At 39.3% G+C, this 26321-nt stretch overlaps 1 protein-coding gene across 14 annotated transcripts in view; it reads right to left on the reverse strand.

Annotated features, from left to right (window-relative positions):
* The window catches only part of LOC141774031 (neurexin-1a), a 287328-nt gene that overhangs the window by 238252 nt on the left and 22755 nt on the right, over positions 1 to 26321 (reverse strand). For 3 of the 14 annotated variants that reach the window (XM_074646311.1, XM_074646310.1, XM_074646309.1), the window contains one exon: positions 25083 to 25130. The exons of the other annotated variants lie outside the window; for them this stretch is intronic. In XM_074646311.1, coding sequence (XP_074502412.1) covers positions 25083 to 25130 — 48 coding nt within the window. The remainder of the gene's footprint in view (positions 1 to 25082; positions 25131 to 26321) is intronic. 14 annotated transcript variants of the gene reach the window in all.

The raw sequence follows: 26321 nt of genomic DNA on the forward strand, positions 1-26321 counted from the left end.
CATCTCAGGACTAATTACAGCAAGCGTTGCCAAGCAACTGCAGCAATTGGGGCCTTGCGGGTCCAGGGGTGGCCTAGTGGTCCAACCAGCACTAGTCAAGCCTGTGATGGATCTTCATCTGCCCCCAGTGACCTTCTGGCCCCTCTGACTTAGACAGAGTGTCCATGCTCCACATAGCCTGCTGGACAGATTTTGGTGTACACAACGAAAAAATGTGAATTTACTGGCTATTAAAGCATTAAAACTGTATTAAATTTCCACAACTTTAGATGGGATTTTGTTGAGTTTCCTTTTCGTTTAACTCCTGTATTTACGGTGCACACATCTGCACCGACGTAAACACTTTTTTCTAATGACTTCTAAAAGGCAGTTTCTGTCATACACCCTATTATTCACTTAATTCCACATCATCGCATCCCCATCCCGTGTTTAGCCTCGTCGCATGGCAATTACAAGGCTGTTTTGTCTTCTATGACAGCGCGGACATATTCAACACAAGCCACCCCTCCCTCCCTCCAATGCCCTCCTGCTCCTGTCTCATTGTCTTATCCCCCGTTGAGTTATGTCTCTCGCAGAGAGGCAGACAGCAGTCCCAAGACCTCCTCCTCATAATTACCACCCTTGTTTTTACCACAGGGATGCCAACAAGCTAATTACTGAGGAATAATCACATGTTTGTCAAGACCCCTGTGATCTCGGGTATACGCAAACTGTGTCTCTTGTCAGATTGTCTCGCACACACTAACGCACACAGCCAGCACTCTCACTAATATAAAGATTCTTCTGTTCAGAAAACAAAGGTGATCATGCCTGCAAATAATTATGATTAATGATGAACAAACAATATTTGTGGAATATCAGCGCACTTTTATGTTGCCAGAGAGTCTTGCAAAAATACTGAGCAAAAGCACGATAAGACTCTATTACATGCATGCGTGCCGGATGCGCGTGAGGTCAGCCCAGCTTTTTGTGGACCACTTTGTGTTCTCCATGTGGGTGTAATGGCTGAAGATGCTCTGGAGATGCTATCTTCAAACGGCCACCCACACACACACACACGCACACACAAATGTGAAGTACATGCTTGACCTTTTTTGCTGTAAAAAGCATATCACTCGTTGCCGCGCACAATTAGCAAAGTGGTTTTCGACACTCATAGGTGCTTAATGTGAGTGTGGCAGAATTAATTTCAATGACAGACACTAAAAGCTTATGTTTAGCTGTAATTGTTTAGACACACCTACTTGAGCAGTTAATGTGTAATAAAAAAAGATCTAAACAGTGACTTGACTGGCATGCTGGCATCAAAATGTTGCACTAATACATCATAAAAGCAGCAATACAATAGTTAACAACCAGTAACTTGACATGTATGATTAGACCTTTATGTTTTATTGTCCAGCTGCTTATTGTTTGTTTGCATAACCTTCATATGTTTGCTTTGACACTGCATGCAAGTACTGAGAGCTACTGACAACTGGAGCCTATAGCAGCTCTTACACCCTATCTCAAGGCCCAAACATATATATGAAATAACAAGAAAACAAAGTTTAATTTCAGAAGATGAAGAGATATTTGTTATGTAAAGATAAAGAATGGTTTCTATAAAACATGCTCTTGATTTTCCTCATAGCCGTGTACAGAACTACGGTACATGTTTTGCATGGTAACTGTTCGGTATGTTAAAATACAAAAATGCTGGGATCACTGCAATCCTATAAAACGCTGCAGTTTGTTTAAGAGCTTCCTCTCTTTAATCCTGAACTTTTGAACTGAGAATTTCCCTTGAATGTTCCCATGTAGAAAAATGATATTATTGCATCACTAACAGTAAACTGATATTCACACTGTGGCCGGGGTCAGCGCTGACGTCTCAGTGGCTGGGAGGCGTCTATTGTTTTTGTGAAAACAAGATTTGTTGCCTCACATGTGCTTAAGTTCTTACAGGAAGACAATTGTTTTTATTCTGCTGCATTGATGTCACAGTGTAACCATGCAGACCTGTTTCTCTTACATTTCTGGTGATTCACGCTTGCTTACATCAGCCAACCCAGCAGTGACACTGTGGTGCTATAGTTTTAGAGAAAAACATGTTTCAAACAGAAACTTGTGTTTTGTTTTTGTTATTTCTCCACATAATTTCTTTCTCTGAGTGGGGTGTCATAGTTAGAAGATGAAGCAAGCAGGTCGATTATATATTTAATGTTTAGAGGAGCAATGTTTGACTTTTGAAAGTATTTTGGCTGACTCACATCGGTTGTTCAGGCAGTCAAAAAGTGGACGCAACAGGCTAACTGGAAAACTATTTAATGCCCCATTGCTGAAAATCAACAGCTATAAAGTGGACCATGACGATGTATTGTTTTAACATATGAGTAGCCATAAGATGATGGATTATCTATTTTTCAATATGAAAAAAACATAATTGTCAGGAATAAAATCTGTGAGTAACACAGCAGGTACCACCAATCCATTTTGTTCTATGAGTTGGATGCATACTGTATCACATATGTCAATTCTGAAACAGTAGTCTTGAGAAACTTACTAACCACATGCTGCAAAGTGTGAAAAGTCTGGCATATACTAGAGCAATGTCACAAGGTAGTTAACACCAAACCATTAGCACTGATACCACCTCTATGACTCTGACACCGTTCAGACTGTGTCTAACGTGACAGCTGTATTACTTCACTTATCTGTTATAGATTAAAGAAAATATGAAAAATACCGTGGTTAGCATTTTCTTACTTATTCTCTATTAGAAACACACTATATTATTATATTTCATAACTATATGACAATAGCAGTAGCTATGAGTAGAGAGTAGATTTGAGTAAAAAGGGGAAAAGTGTTGCTAAAAGAATGAAGATGAAAATGCAGAGGAGCTACAAAAAGCGCCAACTTCAAACCAGTGAGAGGGACACAGAGTGTGTGAGAGAGAAAGAAAAAAAAATCAGACACATCCAATATGAAATAACGAAAGCTGTTCTAACTTTGGCAGAAAATGAAGGATCCCATCACTCAGAAGTTGATGGAGAAAAGAAGTTTTCAAGGCCTTTTGAAAAGAGAGAAAACAATGTCCTGAATTGTTCTTTCATTTGAATGATCAGTGATGAATTACACGGTGCAGTGATGGAATCTAACTGATGTTTCAAACCATGACAATTTACATAGGCTTAAATTGAACACTTTTGCACGCACATACACACAGAGTTTGAAGATGCTCCCTATTCCTTTTCTTCAAAAAATATATTTATTCTGCATTTCTGCTTTATTGGATAGTGACAGCTTGGGGAAATGTGTTTATTTCATATAGTAGATGTTGTCTATGATGGATGATGCCTCTACTAGGGCTGTAACCAATGATTGTTTTCATTATTGATTCATTTTAAGTCATTCTTCAATTAAATAATTACTTTTTTTTTAGCCTTGAAAAGCATTGATATCAGTTTCCTCCAAAAAGGACAACACTGACAACAATGTATATATGTTTTGTCATACTTTGGCCAATTTGACAGTGAAACAGGTATTAATATGCATTCTTTGCAGTGTTTAAGGGCGCTTGAACTCTGGTACCGTTCGTTTGGGACACAGGTAAACGACAGGTTAACATGAGGACAGAAGTCTGATGTTTGCTGCTTGACATCTGGGCCGAAGTGAACATACAGAATATGCTAAATAAAGCCCGTAAAAACGGTGACATTAAAAAGTATAAACTGAAGGCAGTAAAGGCAGGGGAGAGAGAGAGAGAGAGGAAGTCATGCAGCAAAGGACCCGGGCTGGAATTGAACTGCGAGGCCGCTGTGGTGAGGAATTCAGCCTTGATACATGGTGAGCTACCCCATGCTCCCTATTCTGAAATCATGGTCTGTCCAAGGCTATAGAGGTGACAATTGAAAGCCGTTGTGTCCTCTCTTGAGGTGGTCGGGTCACAGCTTCACAGAACCGACTGCTGCCTCCACACAACACACAGCTCTCCAGTCAGTCAGCAGTGAGGGGATCATTATTTATATCACACCATCACACAGCAAGGGCTGGTGCAAAGCTGGTGACACGACAAACTAGGACGAACAAGGAGTGCTGAGGAGTGGTGGGTGTTCTAACATCCTAGTTTCCTCTGTTGATCTGCCACTTTACCAAATATTCCCTTTATTCTTGCGTTAGCACCCTGTTCCCGGTCCTCCTCCTCCTCCCGCCCCACCCTCCCAGCTCGCCTCCCTCTCTTCTGACCTCCTTCTGAGCGACTGTGGTCCTTGCAGTCCACACGTCTGGTCATTAATAACACTCTCTGCTCTGTTTTTCCTGCCAAACAGAGCAGTGCTTTGCTGTCATCCTGACACAAATTAATTCCCCTTATTTATCTTCTGGCACCAAGGCCGGCATAGGCGGAATAACTGTTTATGGGGGGAAAAAAAGGGACAAAGAATTATAGATGGTGTGTTCTTGATGACAGGGCCATTTGTTTCTCAAATAAGACTCAAGATAAAGTTCACAACAATCATTTTGATACCAGAAACCCCTTTGTCAGCTTTCTTCTTATCAATCCCCAACTGAGGGATTTGTGCAAACATAATTATGCATTCTATGTAGACACGGGATGTATATATTAGACGGAGCATTACAACAGAATTAATGACAGAACTGGTAGCTTGTTCAAAGGGATTACGTTTTCCCGACGAGCAACGTCTTGTGGTTATGTGCATATAATATCAAGATATACTTTTTTAGACAGTGTGATATGGTTGAAACGTCGGTAAAAAGCAATGAAGTGGAGTCATAATTGTTTGGTGAAACTACTCGGTCAAGAATGAACTTCCATGATTCACCTTTAAGCCCATACGTACGAGAATTACTAAAAGCTGCGGCGTGAATAATAAAGGTTACTGTGCTTGAATATCAACAGGTCCATCTCCATGGCAACTGAGGAAATCTATGTGCTAATGAGCACCATGTTATATGGTTGAAAACCTTTGAAAAAGCTATTAATTGGACCTTGAGTTGGGATCAGTGGGCTACTTCTGGGTCTGAAAAGTGAAGCCAATGCTGAAGTGCCTTAAACTTGCATTCTTTCTAATAGCCAGCAGGGGGCGACTCATCTGGTTGCAAAAAGAAGTCAGATTGTATAGAAGTCTATGAGAAAATGACCCGTACTTCTCATTTGATTTATTACCTCAGTAAACATTGTAAACATAAGTTTATGGTCTGAAAACACGAGGCTTTCATCCAGGCAGGAGACCGCTGTTAGTGTCCCGTGTTTTAAGTTTCACTTTCACTTTATAATCAGCTGTTCATTCGTGTCCCGTGATCACAACATCAAGTCACATTTTCACTTTAAAAACAGTCATTTTTAAGCCCAACCATGCTGTTTTTTTCCTAAACCTAACTAAGTCGCTGTGTAGCCTAAACCTAACTAAGTGTTTTAGCACGTTAAGCATGTTTTTACTGCAACCAATAAGTGACCCCGAGGGGTCGTTAGTATGTGACGAGTTGGGAAGAGAACGTGTTGGAAATATGAGACTTCTCGTTCAATACCATCTGCAAATGAACGGCAACTTGTCCTTCCGCCACTGCGAGGCCGGGAATCTCTTCTCCTGTGTGGCCCCTCAGTGGTGGAGTGAGTTACATAACTTGATTCGGTCCGCAAAATCCCTTTATGTCTTCAAAAACGCTCGAAGACCGTACCTCTTCCGAGAATACCTACTCAGCTAATACGCTGTCTCTTTCACTATATCCCCCCTCCTTTTGTCTCTCATATTTCTCTCGCTAATGTGTTATGTGTTACTTAATGCACCTGCAGTATCTTAATACACATAGTCTGACAGATAAATATGGCTGGGCTCAATGGACACAGCAGACATGATACTAAATGACAATAATACTAAATGTCAGTATATTGTTTTATTATCATTATTATTACAGTCTCAAACAACCCCAATTGCTCAACAATCCTGAAGTTGTGACACAATGCACAGTATGGACTTCATTGCCCTCAGTGTATATACATGTCCCACAGGAGCAGGAGCACCAGCATCTCCTCATTCAAATTTAAGCCGCTCCAGCTCCACTGACAGTGAGAAATGGATTTAATAGCCAGAGAGCAGCTTGTCAGCAGTCTAAAAAACCACAATGTTCGGAGACCTTTTTTTTTTTTTTTTTACTCATCTCTGGATCCCCAGGGTATTTCAGTGGGCGGGATATTGGAAATATTGGAAAACACCAATGTCAACATCCAGTTTTCTTTCTCTGTAATGTATATGATTCATTGTCTATTCACTGTGAAGCTGCAGCGGTGTTTCTGTGTGTGAAATCGCATGTGTAGATGAGTTACATGTATAATGAGAGAGCGCGCTGAAGCTGCCCGTAATGTATAATAAATAAAAGTTGGTGTGTGTGTGATTGGATCTGTTGCAGTTGCTGCTGTGTTATATTGCTGCTAATTACTCTGCTGTTCCAAACGTGTAATGAAATGACTCACTGAAATGGCGTTTGATTATATTTAAAAGCTGACGGAATGACAATGACGTTGCCTCGCCAACATTTCCAGCCAAACATAGTGTACCTCTAAAATAAGCACGCAGTCACACAGAACAAAGTAGTCAGGCTTTTTCATGCATTCGGAGGAATAAAAAAACGGAAGAGGAGGCGGAGGAGCGCAACATCCTGCCCTTTAGAGAAAGTCTACTTCACTTTTCAATTTTCCAGGAGCAGTATCCTCATAGATAATATAATGTGTTCTTTCTCCCTTTCCAGGGAGTGCTCGGAGTGGTGTGAAATAATGTCACTGATAATCTGCCTCTAGGTACACTCTAGGCTCATGCATTGCAATACATGTACAAGGAGAACTTCAGGAGGGAGAGAAACCCAATCAGGAGTACATCAGCTTTATCGCTTCTTTTACCAGACTGGAGAACAAACAGCATTCAAGGCATGTTGTAGCTTTGTTATCAGGCGCTTCATGTAGCCGTGCACTGCACCACTCTCCATCAGAACAGCTTTAAAATGAAGCAGCGTGAGGAAGGTAGGTCCCTGGCTCTCTCGGCCATAATTGTGCAGAGCCCTATCTAGCTATCGTCTCTCCAGGGGAACAGTAGGCAGCTCAGGGGCGTGTTGTTATATTTCACACTTAATGATGTGCAAGGCATCCTCAGCTCTTATCTGCAGGCCTATTTTAGTCACCGACACAGCCTCTAAATTTCACAGCAAATGCAGCTCCAGCACTGTTAATCGGTTCATATAATGTTTCCGTAGAACCGCAATAGTCATACTCGAGTTCATACAAATATCTTGTTGAAAAATCAAACAAGTCTGCACTTCTATACTCTGCCACTATGAAGCCATTAAACCTTGAAAATGTAGATTCATAAATTAGTTTATATGACAATATGATAAAGGATTTTACACCAGTTTTCCAACGTTTTAACTCTAGTTAAAGATTTTATACTTGGCAAGGATAAAAATCGTATTTCCTTTTCCTTTATTGCATCTCCATTGTAATCGCCATGGTTTAGTTTACTTACAATGGATTCTTTAGCCTCTCACCTTTCAAAGGAGACCAGATATACTGTATGCATATACATATACTGTATATATGAGGAGCTATTCCTGAGTCATTTTGGGTATGCTATTTTAGGCGGGGGGGGTTTTCCGAGGGATAAGGCTAGGGCTTAACAGAATACAGTTTTTATGTCAACATACTGGCATTGTGCAAAATTTGCATCAATAATGTACACAATAAATCATAATTCATCACGTAATGAAATGCGAAAACATTCAATAAAAAAATTTCTGTCAACATATCACATGTCCAGCTGTGATGGAAAACTTTGAACCATATGCAAACTAAATATTCAATTAACTTGAACTTCAATGAAAATGTTTGATTAAAAGAGTATGGATCAAACGACTATGTGACCTGATTATGATATCATTTTAAAGCCTATTTGTTGTTGTAATGAATCAGATAAAATATCACATACAGGGCAGTGTTAAATCTCTAACTGCTGTGTCATGGGTTGGTGGGTTGTTGCATAAAATGTCGTTAAGTTTGGAAGTCAAATCAAACTGCTCTTGAATTGTTTAATGTCATGATTCTCCAGCAGCAGAAAACTGGGGCAGCATACAGTATTCATGACGAACATCACCTCCCTCTGTGCTCGATTCTGACTTTTCGTAATAATTTATTGATCAAAGGTTTGATAGTATATCTACAGTATATCCATACCAGTGTACTCATAGCCATACTGGCATTGTATATGTTTCTCCATCTTTTTTATCATTACATTCATTTTACTAGATTTACAAGATGTTTTATTATAACTTGTTTCGTTGTTTGTTTGTCTTAATGTGTTAAATTCCTGTTTGTTTAAAATTAAAAACTGAGAGCCTTTAACTTGAATGTTGCTGCCTCGCAGGCAGAGGTACAAATTTGAACTATAATACCCAGATAAGAGAGAGACAGACCCAGGATATGAAAGAGAGATTTTCTGAACAGAGCACTCCCCTCACTGCTGTTTAGGAGACAACTCTGTTCTGCTTTGATTTTTAATTTCCTGCGGGCGAAGTGACCATTCTCGATGCCAGAATTTAATCTCAGCAAGCAGAAAAAATGTGTGTGATCTCAATTACGGTGGATAGGATGCCCTTCTGACACACCTCCACTTTGTGATGCTGCCGGATAAAAATCAATTTTTATGGAAAATCTTGCCGACTGAAGCTTTAATCAAAAGACTGCTAGCAGGCATTGTTGGAGTCCTTCAATGAAACCAATAGGCACTGGCACTATTACACTTCTTAACAATGCCAAAAAGCCATTTCCAGAAGAGGTAAGGGATGGTGATTTATCCCATAATAGTACAAATATGTTAAACATCAGTGTGCATTAATCTGCTGCGCTCATACAAAATCAGTCCATCACAGACTGAACTGTTGCCTATAGACATTCATGATTAGCATGTTCCTCACTAATCAGTTTCAGGTTGATGCCATCCACAAATGCTGTTTTACTTGTCAGGATAAATGTTATGTAAAGGCTAACTGTGCTGCTGCTTTGCCAAATTATGCACTCGCTGCTTTATAGGAAAATCTGGCCCTATCCCACAAGCCCAAAATTATAAAGCCCAAGGATAAATAACAGCTGACTGTGAACAAAAATGAAAATTAATGATCCAGCTTGGCTCGACTCAGACAGCACTTTAATTCTTGGGAGCCTTTGCTGTGGTAGCGCGTTCATGGGAACACGGATGTTTTGACAACTCCCCGGTGACCTTCACCTGAGCTCAGGGACGGGGAATTATGGCCTCAACAGGGCCATCTGAAAAACGATATATTTACAGTTCATTATGTCATTCCCCACAGGAACTAGTAGGTATTAAATCTCCAGCTTTTTTAAAAAGCAGTTTCTGCCTTTTAAACAGGGAAATGAGCTCCTGCATAGCTGAAATAATTATAGAAATAGAAATAAAGAAATAGAATTAGCATAGAATAACTGGAATGGTTTGAAGATTATAAAGGAGATAATATTAAAACCTGGTCAAAAGCTGATAAGTATGATTATAAGACAGATCTAGGTCAATTTATCCATCAAATCCCAATTCTCACTTGCTTGACATTATACTGCCCGTTGTCATTCTTTTGTAAGATTATCATTTCTCAGGTACGTATAGCTTCATCCTAGTGAGAGCTATCATCGAGTCTAGTGCAAAGCACACCTGTTACAGTGATAAAGATGAGGAAGATACATGATAGATTACTAAAACACTGGAGGGAATAACCACAAATGAAACAATTAGATTCATCTATAATTCATGAGAGGTGTGAATGCCACTAGAGAGAAGGGATGTGGATGATAAATTCACAGTTTTACCACATAAGGATATTTATACTGTAATGCATATTCAACTGCTCACTCTAATAACGAGGCAGTATTGAAATTAGCAGCTCTGAATCATCAGCGTTATAAGGCAATCACATGCCATGACTTCAACCCAAATGCTGCAATTTCTTACTTTGTTTATTAGTGAAAGTTTGTGGCGTGATATTGTTTTTGATTAGCAATGATGCGGCTCATTGTGCTCTTCTGAACTTTCTCTAACGACGACGAAATCATCATCAGAACAGGAATAGCGCTACCATTTTGATGTTCCGAAACAACAGTGACTAGAAACTCATTGATACGGCGGCTGTGGATCAAGTGGGGTCATGCAATCTCCCACTGTCTTTCATCGGCTCGTTCTCTCTCTCTCTCGCTCTCTCTGAGGATGTGTGGGCAATGCACAGGTGATTTGAAAAAGCCAAGGCAGGAAATGAGAGGGGAGGGCAAATGAGTAACACGGAGGCAGATGAATCTACTGCACCCAAAGTGAAAAATGTTACTTAAAATAAGCTGCAGAATCACGTGCAAACAGGCGCGCTAATAAAACGAGGATGGTTGTATGACACATCTATGAATTGCTCATTGTCATTTTCAATCGTGACTGTTTAAATTTTTTTGTTATGTGAATTGATCATCAACTACAACAGTCATATGGCAGGAGCTAATAAAAAGATCTGTTCATCATGAAACATTTGCTCGAAAGTCACCTTCCTCCTGCTAAAACATGAGTAAACTATAATGACTGATGGCAGCATTAAAATTCATGACACCTTTAATCTGAACAACAACAAAATCTGTCTCCTAAGTGGAGTAGATATGGTACTTTGCTTATAATTAAACAAGGGACGGGAGCAATTTGTTAAACAAAGATGAGCTACTCAAAAATAGAGGTTAATGAGATGCCACCTCACTATGATAGAGGAAAGAGTTGTATTGTGCCGGTTATTATGCTGTTATGCAACTTGCAATTCATGTGTTACCCCTCTGAACGGGGGGAAAAAATCATATTTGTAAGAGGAAGAAGAGAAATATTTTATATATCTAAAAAGGGAATACAAGCCTCTCTTTAAAGAGCGGTTCTGTCCCTCGGGACATGTTGGTCTTGAGCGTAATGACTCTCAGTGCAGACCTCCTGAGACAAATTGCCACTGACCCCCATGGATTTTCCAGGGCACACTCGATTGGAAATGGACTATTCAATTTCCCACAGGGAGCCTTGCCATTTCCTCGCTATGCATCATTGAAAAGGCATCCACTTTTGGGGTTGGTCGGCCGGAAAAAAAAATATTCACAGAATGTTGTATCAAAGGTGACTGATTATAGTTTTAATTTATTATATTTGTTTATTAAAGTCAACCTCTGAGATTAATAAAGGCCAGTTTGGTTTATTATTCTTTCATATTTAAAGCTATGGAGAGAAAAAAAAGTGTCAATATGTGTGACAAATGCATGGTTCATGATAACATTTTTAAAAGTTATACAAATCTATATGACAATTTGTAAGTAAATGATGGTGATCATATACATACATGTAAAAAATACAGAAGTACAAATAAATAGAACCTAAACAAATGTCAGGCATACCACATACTGCCAACTTGGTGTTTAACAGTAACATTTTAAAATTATTCCTTTGCATGCTAATGATTATTTATATTATTGTTATATTTATTTATTTATTTATTTATTTATTTATCTATTTATGTATCTATTTAACTATTTATTTATTCCTGTGCATAAATCACCTGTTTGGATTTGGTTACATTGTGTGTGAAGACACCAACCAAACCCCAAATGCAGATCCAAAACTGTATGTTTGGGGAAAATAAATATGTTTCTCTGCCTTGTAAAATCTATAATGAATAAGCAACTAGCACCTAAACACTACATGCACTGAAGGACAACAGAAGAGTCTCATTTATGAAATAGTTTGACTTTTATTCAGGTTGAACGGTATTTACTTGTGGATAGCAAATGCATTTGTGACACCATGGTTTATTTATAAAATCATCATCTGTAATTTCTGATGTGTATCATAATGAAGAACACATTTTTCCTCTGCTGTATTGACCCTTATTTCCATCCATGTTTAAACACCATAATGCCACCGTGAAAAGAGTCATGGGAAGGACAAATGAACATGTCTTGGATTGTGAGTGATACGCACTGTATCCCTTTCCTCCAACATGTCTGGAAAGTAACACGCTGCAGACTCACAGTGTAATGGGAGAAGATGAATGGACCATTAAAGATGGGGGAAATAACAATCTCTTTGAAGGCAGCTAAGCCACTCGCTTGCTCTCATAAATCACCCACACAAAGCAGCCCTACGCTGCCATACGTCGCTGTGTAAACACGTATTGTGCACTTTTTTTTTTTTATCTCATCTCATAATACATACTGAAAGGATAAATATGATCGCATACCCTATACAACACATCGCAACTACAGCTGGCAGCATTCCTTCTGTGGAGGCCGGTAAAATGGCCACACGATCTAAACTAAACAAACTGACATGCAAAGGATGCATTTCACAGTCTACAGCTGAAGCACGGGTATCTCCTTTTTATCTATTTTCTGCTAAGATTCATCCGCTGCCTTCTGCGGGGCCAAGAAATAGAGTTTTTCATCACTGCAGTCTCTCACTGGCATCGACCAGCAATATTGATCTGGAGCAGATCTCCTTCCACTCTGCCTACCTGGGGAGCCAGATGAGCCTTGTTCATATTGATCCAACCTTTTTATTCTACATTCTCCTTCGCCCTTTCCTTAGGTTGGGAAAAATATATACGCTTGTCATCTTTTATAATAAATATTCTTTTAGGAAAGGCATTATAAAAGGCACTATTCATCCAAAGTCTGATGTTGGATTTTGTAATCGTTGATGACGTACATGAGAAGGAATGCTGTTGAAACCTGCCTCCGACCTCAGAAAAGCTGTCTGTTATGACAGTTCAGAGAAGTTAGTGAAGGAACGCTGCTGCTTATCTGATTCAGGATGCTGGCGATGAAGCCGAGACTGGCACGAAGAGGCAAAACATGTCTATCAGAGAGCCAGGCAGGCAGGTCTGATGTATGAAAATACATGTTTGCTCGAAACAAACAAACCTAATTTTCTTCAAACAGAAAACATTCACAAACAACTTCAGGCAACAGTCTGAGTATTTTTCTTCTTTCCTTCATTACTATATGTTCCCCTCTGTGTCTGTTATAATCACATGGCTCTGTTTTATAATCCCACTTTATCATACTTATTCTTTCCACATAGTACCCCCTCTCCCTTTCTCTGCCCATTTCCTTGTGCTCATTCTTTAAATGCCTCTCTCTGTCTGCTTTAAGCCCTTCACTCTGTCTGTGTGTCTTCCTGCCTCCCCCTCAGGAGCAGAATCTGTGGTAATGTACTAATCTGTGGAGCTTTATAGTGCAGTCTTGCCAATCTGCCATGTCAAGATACACAAATCTCACTCCAGGCAATTACAGGCCTTTTTTTCCTTCTCTCTGCACTGCGAAAGAGTCTGTGTCCCCATCTCTGTGAAAACTGCCTCTGTGACCCATCAAGTACAATTACCTTGTTTGTAACTAACACTGGTGGCCCTGGGGGTAGTATATGGAACAGGTGAGCCAGCCAGTGCAGGCATGAAAGAGGTAAATTGGTATGTGTTAAGTGAGCTAGTGGGAAGAATTCAGAGTGCAAGAAATCTTTAATGTTATAATGTTTGTTTGGACAACCTGCGCCGTTGAACCCACCAAGAAAAACAAGGAAGGCAGTCCCTTATCAAGCTGACTGCATACAAAGTCAATACGGCTATAGTGGAAAACCCTCATGGCCAAACAGATTTAATAAATTATAGTAGTAACAAGGATGGAAAGTGTACTAGAATGTTTTACTCAAGTAAAAGTATAATGAAGGTCAGTTAAAAATGTATTCTGAATAAACGTTACTGCGTTACATTCTTAAAAGAGAAACGGGGGGGTATATGATGATGATGATGATGATAATGTGATAATGTTATATGACAGAACTAACAAATTAAAGTCCACCTTTAGCTACAAATAAGCAAATTAACCAGGGATGTCAAAGTCAACGCAATAATAACGCAAATTAGTTTTAATGGCACTGATTTCTTTAACGCATAAATGCAATTGATCTTCCGGAAGTTGTTTTTGTTTTAAAGCTAGAGTGAAGATCCTGGCATCATATGAAGCAAAAAAAAAACCTAAGGAACCCATTCAATAATGCGCTAAATTTTGGAGAGGAAAATTGCCATGGTCATGCCCATTTTCAAAGGGGTCCCTTGACCTCAGACCTCAAGATATGTGAATGAAAATGGGTTCTATGGGTACCCACGAGTCTCCCCTTTACAGATATGCCCACTTTATGATAATCACATGCAGTTTGGGGCAAGTCATAGTCAAGTCAGCACACTGACACACTGACAGCTGTTTGCCATGTTATGATTTGAGCATATTTTTTATATTACATTTGCAGTACCCGTGAGGGTTTCTGGACAATATTTGTCATTGTTTTGTGTTGTTAATTGATTTCCAATAATAAATATATTCATACATTTGCGCAAAGTTAAGAGTTAAGTATGTTGATAAGAGTATTATATAACTTGAGAAATCTCCCTTGAAGGTACATTTTGAACAGTTAAAAAAACTTGTGATTAATTTGCGATATATATATATATATATATATATATATATATATATATATATATATATATATATATATATTAAGCGATTGACAGCCTTATCATTAACATGTCAACATATACAGACAGGTGGAACAACATCACGCTGTCCCCGGGTGTGAACACCACCAAGCCCTTAGGTCCAAACAAACAATTAATTCCAGCTTGTGCATGAGACTGATTAGCAATAAGAAATATACAATCACACACCTCCGTATAGCCTTACATTATTACTGTACATAGATTAAATGGCACCTTAGCAGCCTCTGCCATCAGTGTATGAATGCGTGTGTGAATGGGTGAATGCTGACATGTAATGTAAAGCGCTTTGAGTGGTCGGAAGACTAGAAAAGCGCTATATAAATGCAAGTCCATTTACCATTTACCATAAATAACCTGCCACTATAGCAGCAGAATAAAGCATCACCAATGCAGCCAACGCAGAGATGTAAAGACAATACAAGCTTGACGGCAGCAGCAGCTCACAAACACACACAACATAGTTGCAACATGGACGTCCTCCTTTGTACAGTGAGGTACAACAATCGATAAGTTTGTTGTTGCACTCAACTGTCTGCCGTCATTCTGCAAGTCTTGCGCACCGCAAAGTCCTCCTCAATCTGATCTAGGTTCAAATTCTCTGCTATTTCATTCTCAATGTAGAATATAGCCCACTCAGCGCCTCTGTCCCACTATAACCAGTCCCAGTAAGCCACTAAACAATTCCCCAGCTCTGCTCCTCAAGTTGAAAAAGCTGAATGAGCACATGGCAGAGAAGTTGTGACAGTGGTTTGTCAAAAACAGCAGAAAGGTTGTGCATACCTCACTGAGGGTAGAAGTTCCTAAGCAAATGTAGAAGTCACTGCTGGGGGGAGACCTGTATATGCACCTGTTGGTCAACACCTGTTGGTAACATGGTGTGTTTGATTTGGGTCACTTAGCATGCTCGCCGGGTGCTGTACTAAATCATATGCACCTGTTGGTCATCACCTGTTGGCAACATCGTGGGTGTGTTTGATTCGGGTCACTTAGCGTGCTCGCTGTGTGGTGCTCTAAATCAGTGATTGATAGAGATAGGTGTAACCTTTTTTAAACCTATGCCCAGGTACAATTATTGTTAGTCTTTACCATAACCGTAATGGTATCATCTTTAATTGACTTCCAACCCTGAGTAGTAGCAGCAGAAAAGTTTCCAAAGATTATAAAAATGTAACTCTAAAAGCACCTGTTTCACCTTTTTGCTGTAATCTTAACACGTCATTTCATCGTCAGTTACTCTGAGGCCCTGTCTACACGTTCACAGATATTTTGTAAAATGGATATTTTCCCCTCCGTTTGAAAAAAAAAAAAAACACCTGTCCACACAACCTTCATTTTACAAAATATCTCCGTCCACACTCGAACATAAAAACGACTCCACACACGCCACTCGCCATAATATTTACATGTCACCACAAGTGAGATCACATCTCACTCTCTTTCCTTTGGTTTCATTAAAGTCAGTTTGATAACAGGTTATTGTTGGTGGGGGGATGGGATTCTTGGTCAAACTGCATGACTGTCATCACTCTGCTGTCATCGACTGTCTCTTTACATGCATAAATAACAAAAGGGAGGTAATTCAGGTTTATCCATCGCCCTTCTGAGTGCTCCAAACCTCGCCTTTTAATTGCCCAAAAGCACATTCCATTACAATTCGGCCTCGACATGTTTAATGTGTTCCTTGCTTTGGGCCTCCAACTGTAACATATTTCAAATGTGACGTTGTAATTAGTCAACAAAATGTAAAAAAGACGGTAGTCTGCCATCTTTGTTATTGTTTCTGAAGCATGCTCATTACACAAAGCTCCGTTTTACACATCCATACAGATACAAAGTAACCAGAGTTTTTGTGACCCCAAAGTGTTTGCGTGTGGACGAAAGGCAAAAACATACAGGAAAATATTGTTTTTAGAAATATTTGTATACGTTTGTGCAGGGTCTGAGTCAACACTTCTGATCTAAGTGAAAGTTTGATGATATGAAGGCATTAAAGCCATGTTTTGACAGCCATTGGCTTCTCTCTTTGTAGAGAGGCCACGTGGCTTTGGCCTCCAAAGATTATTCAAATGAAAGGATCTGAGCTGAGAAAATAACTTTAGTTTAACAGCTTATTACTCTTAGAGTATCTCCAGGAGATATTTGAGGAGACGATGAGGAAGCAGGGCCTTAAAATCTCCTGTGACCTAAACCTTCACAAGGAGTATGAGCTGATGGCTTCGGGCAGAAGGTACAGGTTACCCAACTGTAAATTGAACAGGTCTAAATTTCCCTCAGTTCCTTAGGGGGTGGGGCAATACTTAACATTATGGCTTTTATTGGGGGAATTGGGTGTATGTTCTGGGTATATGGATCTGTGTGTGTTACTGAATAATTTGATTGTACATGTATAACGATACATTCTGTGTATATGGAGAGGCTGTGTACTGCTATTTTACTTTTGTAAATTTCTCCAAAGGGAGATAATAAAGGCTAATCTAATCTAATGTGATCTAATCTAATCTGATTGAGACATAATAATGCTGTGGCTGTGACAAAGGGTCACATGAAGATATTGCTTTGTTTTCAAAATAATATACTAATAGAGCAAAAATCTTCTAAAACTCTAAATTACACATAATTTGTATTGATTTCTGTGGTCGATAGTTAATTTAGGGTTTTGATTGGTGATGTTGTTATTATGCTGATGACTCAGGGAATTAGTAATGTTCCTCATTGTATCAAAGTGATAGTGATCATCTTTAATATGTAAGGTTGTATAGTATACAACCTTTTATTCTGACACTGCACTATAACTTTTACTCTTTTGAGTTTTATGCAATTTTAGCTTCTATCCTAGCTTTTATTTTTAGCTTGTTTTTATTTTCTAATCTTTAATGTTTTAATGTTTTGTTGAAAACTAGAAAGGAGGAAAGCTGCCTTTTTGGTAAAAGCTAAAAAGAGGAAACTGCCCTTTTGGTAAAACTAGAAAGGAGGAAAGCTGCCTTTTTAGTAAAAGCTAAAAAGAGGAAAGCTGCCCTTTTGGTAAAGCTAAAAGGAGGAAAGCTGCCTTTTTAGTAAAAGCTAAAAAGAGGAAAGCTGCCCTTTTGGTGAAACTAAGAGGAGGAAAGCTGCCTTTTTGGTAAAAGCTAAAAAGAGGAAAGCTGCCCTTTTAGTAAAAACTGGATGTTTTGTTGAAAACTAGAAAGAAGGAAAGTTGCCTTTTTGGTAAAAGCTAAAAAGAGGAAAGCTGCCCCTTTTGGTAGAGCTAAAAGGAGGAAAGCTGCCTTTTTAGTAAAAGCTAAAAAGAGGAAAGCTGCCCTTTTGGTGAAACTAAGAGGAGGAAAGCTGCCTTTTTGGTAAAAGCTAAAAAGAGGAAAGCTGCCCTTTTAGTAAAAATTGGAAGGAGGAAAGCTGCCCTTTTAGTAAAAACTGGAAGGAGGAAAGCTGCCCTTTTAGTTAGAAAAGCGTTTGGAACGCTGCACTTGGAGCGCTAGAGTAGTGCGCTTGGAGCGCTAGTTGTTAGTAACGTCTGGGACGTTAGAGTTTGAAAAATAGGGGGAGGAAGCTGCCCTTTTGGTAAAGACTAAAAGGAGGAAAGCTGCCCTTTTAGTAAAAACTGAGGGGAGGAAGCTGCCCTTTTGGTAAAGACTAAAAGGAGGAAAGCTGCCCTTTTAGTGAAAACTAGGGGGAGGAAGCTGCCCTTTTGGTAAAGACTAAAAGGAGGAAAGCTGCCCTTTTAGTAAAAACTGAGGGGAGGAAGCTGCCCTTTTGGTAAAGACTAAAAGGAGGAAAGCTGCCCTTTTAGTGAAAACTAGGGGGAGGAAGCTGCCCTTTTGGTAAAGACTAAAAGGAGGAAAGCTGCCCTTTTAGTGAAAACTGAGGGGAGGAAGCTGCCCTTTTAGTAACGAAAACTGAAAAGGAGGAAAGCTGCCCTTTTAGTAAAAACTGAGGGGAGGAAAGCTGCCCTTTTAGTAACGAAAACTGGAAGGAGGAAAGCTGCCCTTTTAGTAGCGTGTTGAAAACTGAAAGGAGGAAAGCTGCCCTTTTAGTAGCGCAAAGCTTAAAACTTTCCTGTTTGCGGGTGCCTTTTATTCTGACACTGCACTATAACTTTTACTCTTTTGAGTTTTATGCAATTTTAGCTTCTATCCTAGCTTTTATTTTTACCTTGTTCTTATTTTCTAATCCTTAATGTTTTAATGTTTTTAATTATTTCTTAATGTTCTTTTGCATTTTGTCGCAATGTTCTTGAATGTTTCTGTAAAGCACTTTGAATTGCCCTGTTGTTGAAATGTGCTATACAAATAAAGCTGCCTTGCCTTGCCTTGCCTATACCTCGTATCCTTATGTGGAAATGTCCATATACACCAACACTTTTTCAGGTTAGTCACAATGTTTATTGTTGCATAAGGTTCCTAAAATGTCTGACCTAATCAGTAGCAGTGAACTGGATCTGTGCATTTCTAATCAAAGACTACTATTTGAGCTCCATCTGACTGCACAACCAAATCCATATCTTACTAAAATAATTCTGACAACAGATATTCATCACACTTTCCCCCTCACTCTAGCATGCATCATGGTTTTCACACTACCGTTATGAGGGAACATGAGTAATTATACGTGTGAAATTAGTTTTGACAGAATTTCAGTGGCATTCTCTCGACTCAATGCATATATACGTTTATGTAGTCAACCAATTCATTTTGGATGTAGTAACAATTACGCATCTTGGTACCTGTCTTGAGTGATCTGTTGTCTGCAACTAATGAGGGTTTTAAATAAAACAGTAATCAGTATTTGTTAAAACATTTTATATAGTTTTCATCATAGGGATTTAAAGATACTTAAGGAGCCTTCTTTCTTTTGAGCTTTGAAATTTAGATCGGTCAACAGGAATATCTTATTAAGCTTGCAAAAATAAAGGTATGTTGACACGTTTCTTGAGGACTTCTCTGCAAAAATCTTGTTTGTGGGAGAAAAAAAAATAGCTGCTGAGACTTAAGACCTGGAACTGAGCAAAACTGTGACACTTGCAAAGATAATGCCATGTAAACATTTTCCGTCACGTCCACGTTTAGAACTTCTTGGTGAGTTTCACTTGAAGAGCTGTTTGAATATGACAGAAATTGCAAGGTAACACATAAATGTAAGGGCACGTCCACGTCTTTCTATAAGCACTCGGATTTTACTTCACTCGCGTTTTGAAAGCTTTGCCCGCTGGACGAGACAGGCTGTATGTAGGATGTCTTATTCATAAGAAAAAGTGGTTTATAATCTTCACACCAGTAAATCTCCTTCTGAGTTAACACGGTAGCTCCTCAGGCCATCAAACGTAATAATAAACTCATCTCGGACCAAAATATTTAATTTTGCACATTATATTTTCACAATCATTTCCCTTGGTGAGAGCTACTGATTTGTATGCAATATGAGATTAAGTCGGGCTCTTACAGTAAATTGGGAGTTTTCAGACCAGATGGTGATGGTGTTATCCATATGCCAAGACCTGGAGATAAACCCAATTTAGTTTTTGTTGAAAATTCTGAGTCAGCTTCTCAAACAGCACTTCCACTGACATTTCACATAATGAGAGTCCAGATGACCACTCACTGTAAGGTGTTATTATCTCTGAGTGTGCCCTCCAGGAAAATCAAGACCGTCGGAAATGAGCACTCACTGCAACTCTCACTAAAAGACGTCTTTTTTTCTTTTTTCTTAATTATTCTGAACATACATCTACCTCACAGGTTAGTATTTATTTAAAAATAAATGACTACAACCTCAGATATGCTTATAGTTAAAGCTGATAATCCTTGGGAAGTCAATGGATCTGACAGTATTTCACTGAAAGTCTTCCATGTGAAGCTAAAGAGGCAACATCTGTTGTTGATTCAACACACACCACATGGTATTGTGTTACCTGTCAGATAAAAAGTCTTGACGAGCTGCACGCTGACATGCTATTGCTTTTTATCTAAAAAGGACTTGTTTGCGTTTTCATTGCAAAGGTGCAAAGGTGTGCTTCAGATGGTTACAGCTATCATCCTAAAATATAAATCACCTCTACTGTAAGTCAGATCATCTCTAGACTAAAATGTAAACACTCTCCGAGAAAAAAAAAATTAAATAAAGCTTTAATATTTCAGAGAATCATGAAGGAACAAAGAAAGGAAGAGGGAATGCATACTTAAGGATGTGGTTCTCAAACTCTTTAAAACGATTTCACCCCATCAATGCAATTTTTTACCCCACCATCACCGTCAATATCATACACACACGAGCACACACACATCTTTAAGCTAAAAATGAGACTATGAATATCTATCATAAGATGACTGTGACAAACTTTCCATTGCTAGTCATAATAGTCACACAACCTAACTGTAAATAAAAGATGGAAATGAAACCCAACCCCACGTGGAACCAACGTTTACTGCTGTGCAGCATTTCGCTCTTCTGGTACATAACCGTTGTGAGGCCAATTATACGAAAGCCAAAACATACCAGAAAATTAAAATTACTTCTACTGCTGGATTCTGTTCCTTTCACTGGAATGTTATCACTAAACAAGGATTATAGCACATCATTTTCAGTTTCTTTGACCATCACATTGTTGTTTGATGGCTGTAAAATGACATTAAAATCACTAATATGTGTATCATATGTGTAGCAGTGGGCAACCTCCCGTTCTGAAAAGTGAAGCCAATGCTGAAGTGCCTTAAACCTGCATCATTTCTAATAGCCAGCAGGGGGCGACTCCTCTGGTTGCAAAAAGTTTGTATAGAGGTATATGGGAAAATGACCCTACATGTACTTCTCACTTGATTTATTACCTCAGTAAACATTGTAAACATGAGTTTATGGTCTCAATCGCTAATTTCAAGTCTTCTTCAATACAGCATGATGTTCATTTAGTAAATTATGGTCCCATTTAGAGTCAAATAGACCATAAGTAAGGGTATGCTTTAGGGCGTGGCTACCAAGGCTTTTTCCAGTCTGGGAGTTGTCCGTGTTTTTGTCTTACAACTTTAAGCCAGTGTGTTTTCAGTTCATGAAAATTAATTATTACATTTTGGTTGCCTAAAAATGTCTTTTTCAGCGTTCGCTTGTATTAAGCTCCACCCTCTTGAGTCACTTCTGGTTGCAAAAAAACAAGATGGCGATGGCCAAAATGCCTTCAAAATGACCACAAACTAAGGGGTGACGTCTCGGTGACTACGTCCACTTCTCATTGCAGTCTAAGCAAACAAGTTAAAGAGAATAAAGTCACTGGAGCTTTGAGATTTCCCAGGATGAAGCTGGATAGCAGAGTGAAAAGTTACAAATTACTTTATATACAACTAAAAATATTAAAAAGTGCGTGAGTTAAAGCATCCACTGGTGGAGCTCTTGAAATGTTGGTCTATCATGACCTTTTCCAGTAATGCAGATGGTCAAACTTTGCATAATATTGGACACTGAAGCATCTTATTGAGCTTGTGTTGAACTAAATGGGTGCTAGGCTACTTCAAAATCCCACATACAGTGTGTCAAGTGAGGCTTTTTCAATGTCTTTCACTGATCTAAACTCCTACAGCACTTAGTAACTGAGCTATGCTGAATCCCAGTTTACAATCCATTACTGTACTGATCCGTGTCATAAGGAATGCAAACATATGCACATCTCCTCACAAGATGGTTTTTTCTTTGAGGTTAAATCAACATGTCCTATATCAGATGGGACACTTACATTAGAATCTTGCAAGTCATTCAATGATTCATACTACATGCACTGTACTAATGCCAATACGTGTATGCGTAGAACAAACAGTGATGCTGGCATTGTTTTTGTCTCATGTGGCCTGGGTTTGTATTCATAAAACATAAGCAAATAATTAGATGTATCACAAACACACACACATGCAAACACTTCTTCTATACATGTCAACTGTATGAATGTTTACTGTTAAAACCCACAAGCCACAGTGGATTTGTACATGAAGACACGATGAACATTCACCTCCTGTTTACTCCTACAATGGCTGTGAAACTGTCACATGATAATTAGATGTTCAGTTTCAGATCCGTGGTCTCAGTTCATGTACCACAAGAAAACTACAAGATAAAAAAATATGCCAGCAAACTTTAACAGCAGAGCCTTTGCAATGTGAAAGTCATTGTTGGATATGAGAGTATTTGAAGGCATCTATCTGCTGACACTCTCATAAAAGACACTGGTTTATCAGCATTCTCTACAATAAAAAAGAAGGGGATTAGTGCATTTTAAACATATATTTCACTTAATATATAATATATATGGCACATCATGTGCAAACAAACTAGCAAAGGGTATAATGAAAAGGGACAATTCCCTTCTTTAGAAAGTGAAAGCAATTACATTAGAAAGTATACTAATTTAGAAACAGCCCAGTGGTACCTGTAAGCCTGTATGCACAGCCTGCAGTTCTCCTTAAGCTGCACATGGCACTTTATTGTGATGACAGCAATTAAATACCCTGTGATTTGTGTGCCAGCGGTATTATGACTTATCCTGCTGCATGCCCTGCTTTCTAGAGCTGGATGGAAAACGAGGTTTTAGGACTCCAGTGTCAGAACACCAGCTGAAAGCAGCACACAGAAACCAGCCCCATCCTCAAGGGACCAGCCATGAAAACAGAGGATAAACATACAAGTGGTTAACGTGACACAGGAGGACCTCAGGGGGGGCTAACATAATACACAATATTCTCACAAGCTTAAAGCAGACAATGAATACAGGCAGGCACCGTCCCCGCTCTTAAGATTTAATACTCAAGTGGGGATATGTGTTTGTGACTGCACAGTACATAACTGGACTGGCTGGCTTTCACACTGTACGACGCAGGGGATGACTAACAACGGTCCAAATTAGAAGCAGTGTGCTACGTATGTCAGATTTGTGCCTCATCAGCGTTCTCTCAATCTCTCCCTGTGGCTTCCCTTCTGCCACAGCTAAAACCGGGTGTTTGGTATGGTGTTGTAAAAACTGTGGGTTTCGGATGAAGCCATAGCTTATAGTGTACACTAAAACACTGACATCAAGTGTGAATAGGGGTCTAAAAGAGGTTTAATAGTCAACTATTTGACTACTTAAAAGAACAGTGTGTAACATATGTTAGAAGAAACAGAATATAATATTCATATCTATGTTTTCATTAGTGTATAATCACCTGAAACTAAGAATCATTGTGTTTTCGTGAGCTTAGAATGAGCCCTTCATATCTACATAGGGAGCGGGTCCTCTTCATGGAATCTGCCATGTTGCTCCGTCATGTTTCTACCGTAACCCAGAATAGACAAACCAAACTCTGGCCCTAGAGAGAGCCTTTCATGTTTTTACGTTAACTGAAGGCCACCGTAGATCTAACGTGAGCAGTAGAGTGCAAAACCGGGGTACCGCCAGCCGCCATCTGACTTCCGTTGCTCCTAAAGTAGTGTTTTTATGGTAAGGATGGCCTCTGAGTGAGGTGAATGGCGTTGCGCACTTGGCGACTCACGTTACCGCAGTCTTGGAAAGGGATGAGTGAGCGGAGGGCTACCTAGTTGGTTGCAATCTGCAAACACACCACTAGATGCCGCCAAATCCTACACACTGTTCCTTTAACTAGTGTAAAACTATAAGGGCAGTCATCGACTAGTCAAAATGACATTGCATTTTTGTATAATCAGGTCAATGTCAACTAGTCTATTAGTCCAAGGATTCTGCAAAACCTGACTGCAGCCAAAAATGTAAAGTGTTTAAACCAACCACAGTGGTGATTTTCTAATTCAAATCAGACATTCAAACTCCAAAAACATGCGTTCTATGTATGTCAAGTATGTGTGCAATGAAAAGCCAACTGCTGCATCCACTTGTCGAACCATAAGAAACCATTAGGTAGTGGCACTTACCTTAGGAGATGGGAAAATCAATCTCTACATTCAATATAATGGAGAGTGGTTTCATGTGTGTGTGTGTGTTTGTGTGTGTGTGTGTGCATTAGTGAATGTCGTTCATGTACATATCACCGCAGCTTCGACCTCCAGCAGCAGAGTATGTGACATTACAATAGCTGTGACAACTGTACAACCACAGGGCAGTTTGAAGACTTACCTGTTCTGATGGTGCTTCACAAGTATATGATAAGAGATAGCATTTAACATAACACAATATTTTCTATTTGGTGTAAAGAAATAGAAAATGATCCAAAACTGCGTAAAAGAATTTGCATAAACTAAAACTAATAACATGTCAAAGCAACAACAAGAGCAAGCAAAATCAAGGAAAACAGAATTTGAGTGGAACACTTGAACGTCACAGTGTTGATCACAACTTTTTAAAATTTTAAGTTATACAGTAATATTACATGTCGTTCTCCAATTAGTAAACCAAACACATTGACAGTCAAGTTTTCCACACTTCAGTGAGCTAATGATGACTTGCTAAATTTTTGGTTTTGCCTCAGTAACTAACTTGAAAAGAATCAAAGTTTTACCTTGAATGCTCAGTAGGGACCTTAGTAGCCAAACTTCCCCTCTCTGCCCTGAGGAGGAGAGTCAAATGGCAAAGATCAGAAGTCCACTTACCCCACAGGGAGAAGAGGTGAGGATCACAGCCAGGATGGGAGGCCCACAACACTATGATCCAGCCTCACCCAGCAACCCCATTATTTGAACAAAAAGGAGTTTAGTTACCCCCGGGTGTAGGTGGTGGTGGTGGTGGTGGTGGTTGTGTACTGGAACTAGGACAGCAACTATTGTGTCCATATGCCCATATATGATTCCCATGCATCAAGCAGAAAAGAAACAGGTGACACAGCTTAAACGTGTGAATGCAAAGCGGAAGCGGCACCTACCTTGGAAAGCTTTCATTAATACTTAGAAAGCATTTTTGTTTTTTAAAATGCCAATGACTTTATATACTGCATTTAGCATGAGCATATAATGCCACAAACACTGATGTCATAGTTTCATGAATTCAGAGAATTTAAAAGGGCTGTACCTTTACTTTTACCTATGAGATTTTTGATGAAATGTTCCATGAAGAAAGCAGATTCCAGACAAAAAGGGAGAACAAAAGGAGAGGGGGACACCGATAAGTGTCGTGGTCAAGTCGGAAAAAGAGGGAAGAAGAGGCTCGATGGCTATACACATATATGTGCAAATAGAGGAGAGGAAATGTGTGACAGCACTAACAAAGGAAAGTGGAAAGAGAAGAACACTTCACATCCCTACTCAGCTGCATGATAAGGATACGCAGTATAGCCACACAAATGGATAGATGAAGAGACAGATCGTTTGTGCACGACAGATGAGGATTAGCTTTAAAAATTCAGTGCGCTATTTTTTCCACCACCATGCATTATATCCTAATAATGTTAATGCAAATGTCCCTTTTGCTTGAACCACATCATCATATAACATCATGACTGTACAGTAGATGTTAATAATTAAAAAGAAAGAAAAAAATATGGAGAGAAATGACATGACTACCCGGCAGAGTGGGGAGTAGAAAGCCAAATGAGCTTGAAAAAGGGGTCAGACTGAGAAAAAAAAATAAGTCACTGGGAGAATGAAAAATCAACTGGGTCATTCAAAATAAGTGAAATGACAGCCCATATAGGAAGCTTCAAGCCGGAGTATCGCACACTAAGTTGTATGCACACACGCTTCTGCAGCACAATGGGAGCAGGAGGGACAATGGAGGAATGATGGGTAAAAAGGAACAGAGTTCA

This window comes from Sebastes fasciatus, chromosome 9 (assembly GCF_043250625.1).
Source record: "Sebastes fasciatus isolate fSebFas1 chromosome 9, fSebFas1.pri, whole genome shotgun sequence".
NCBI classification, from domain to species: domain Eukaryota; kingdom Metazoa; phylum Chordata; class Actinopteri; order Perciformes; family Sebastidae; genus Sebastes; species Sebastes fasciatus.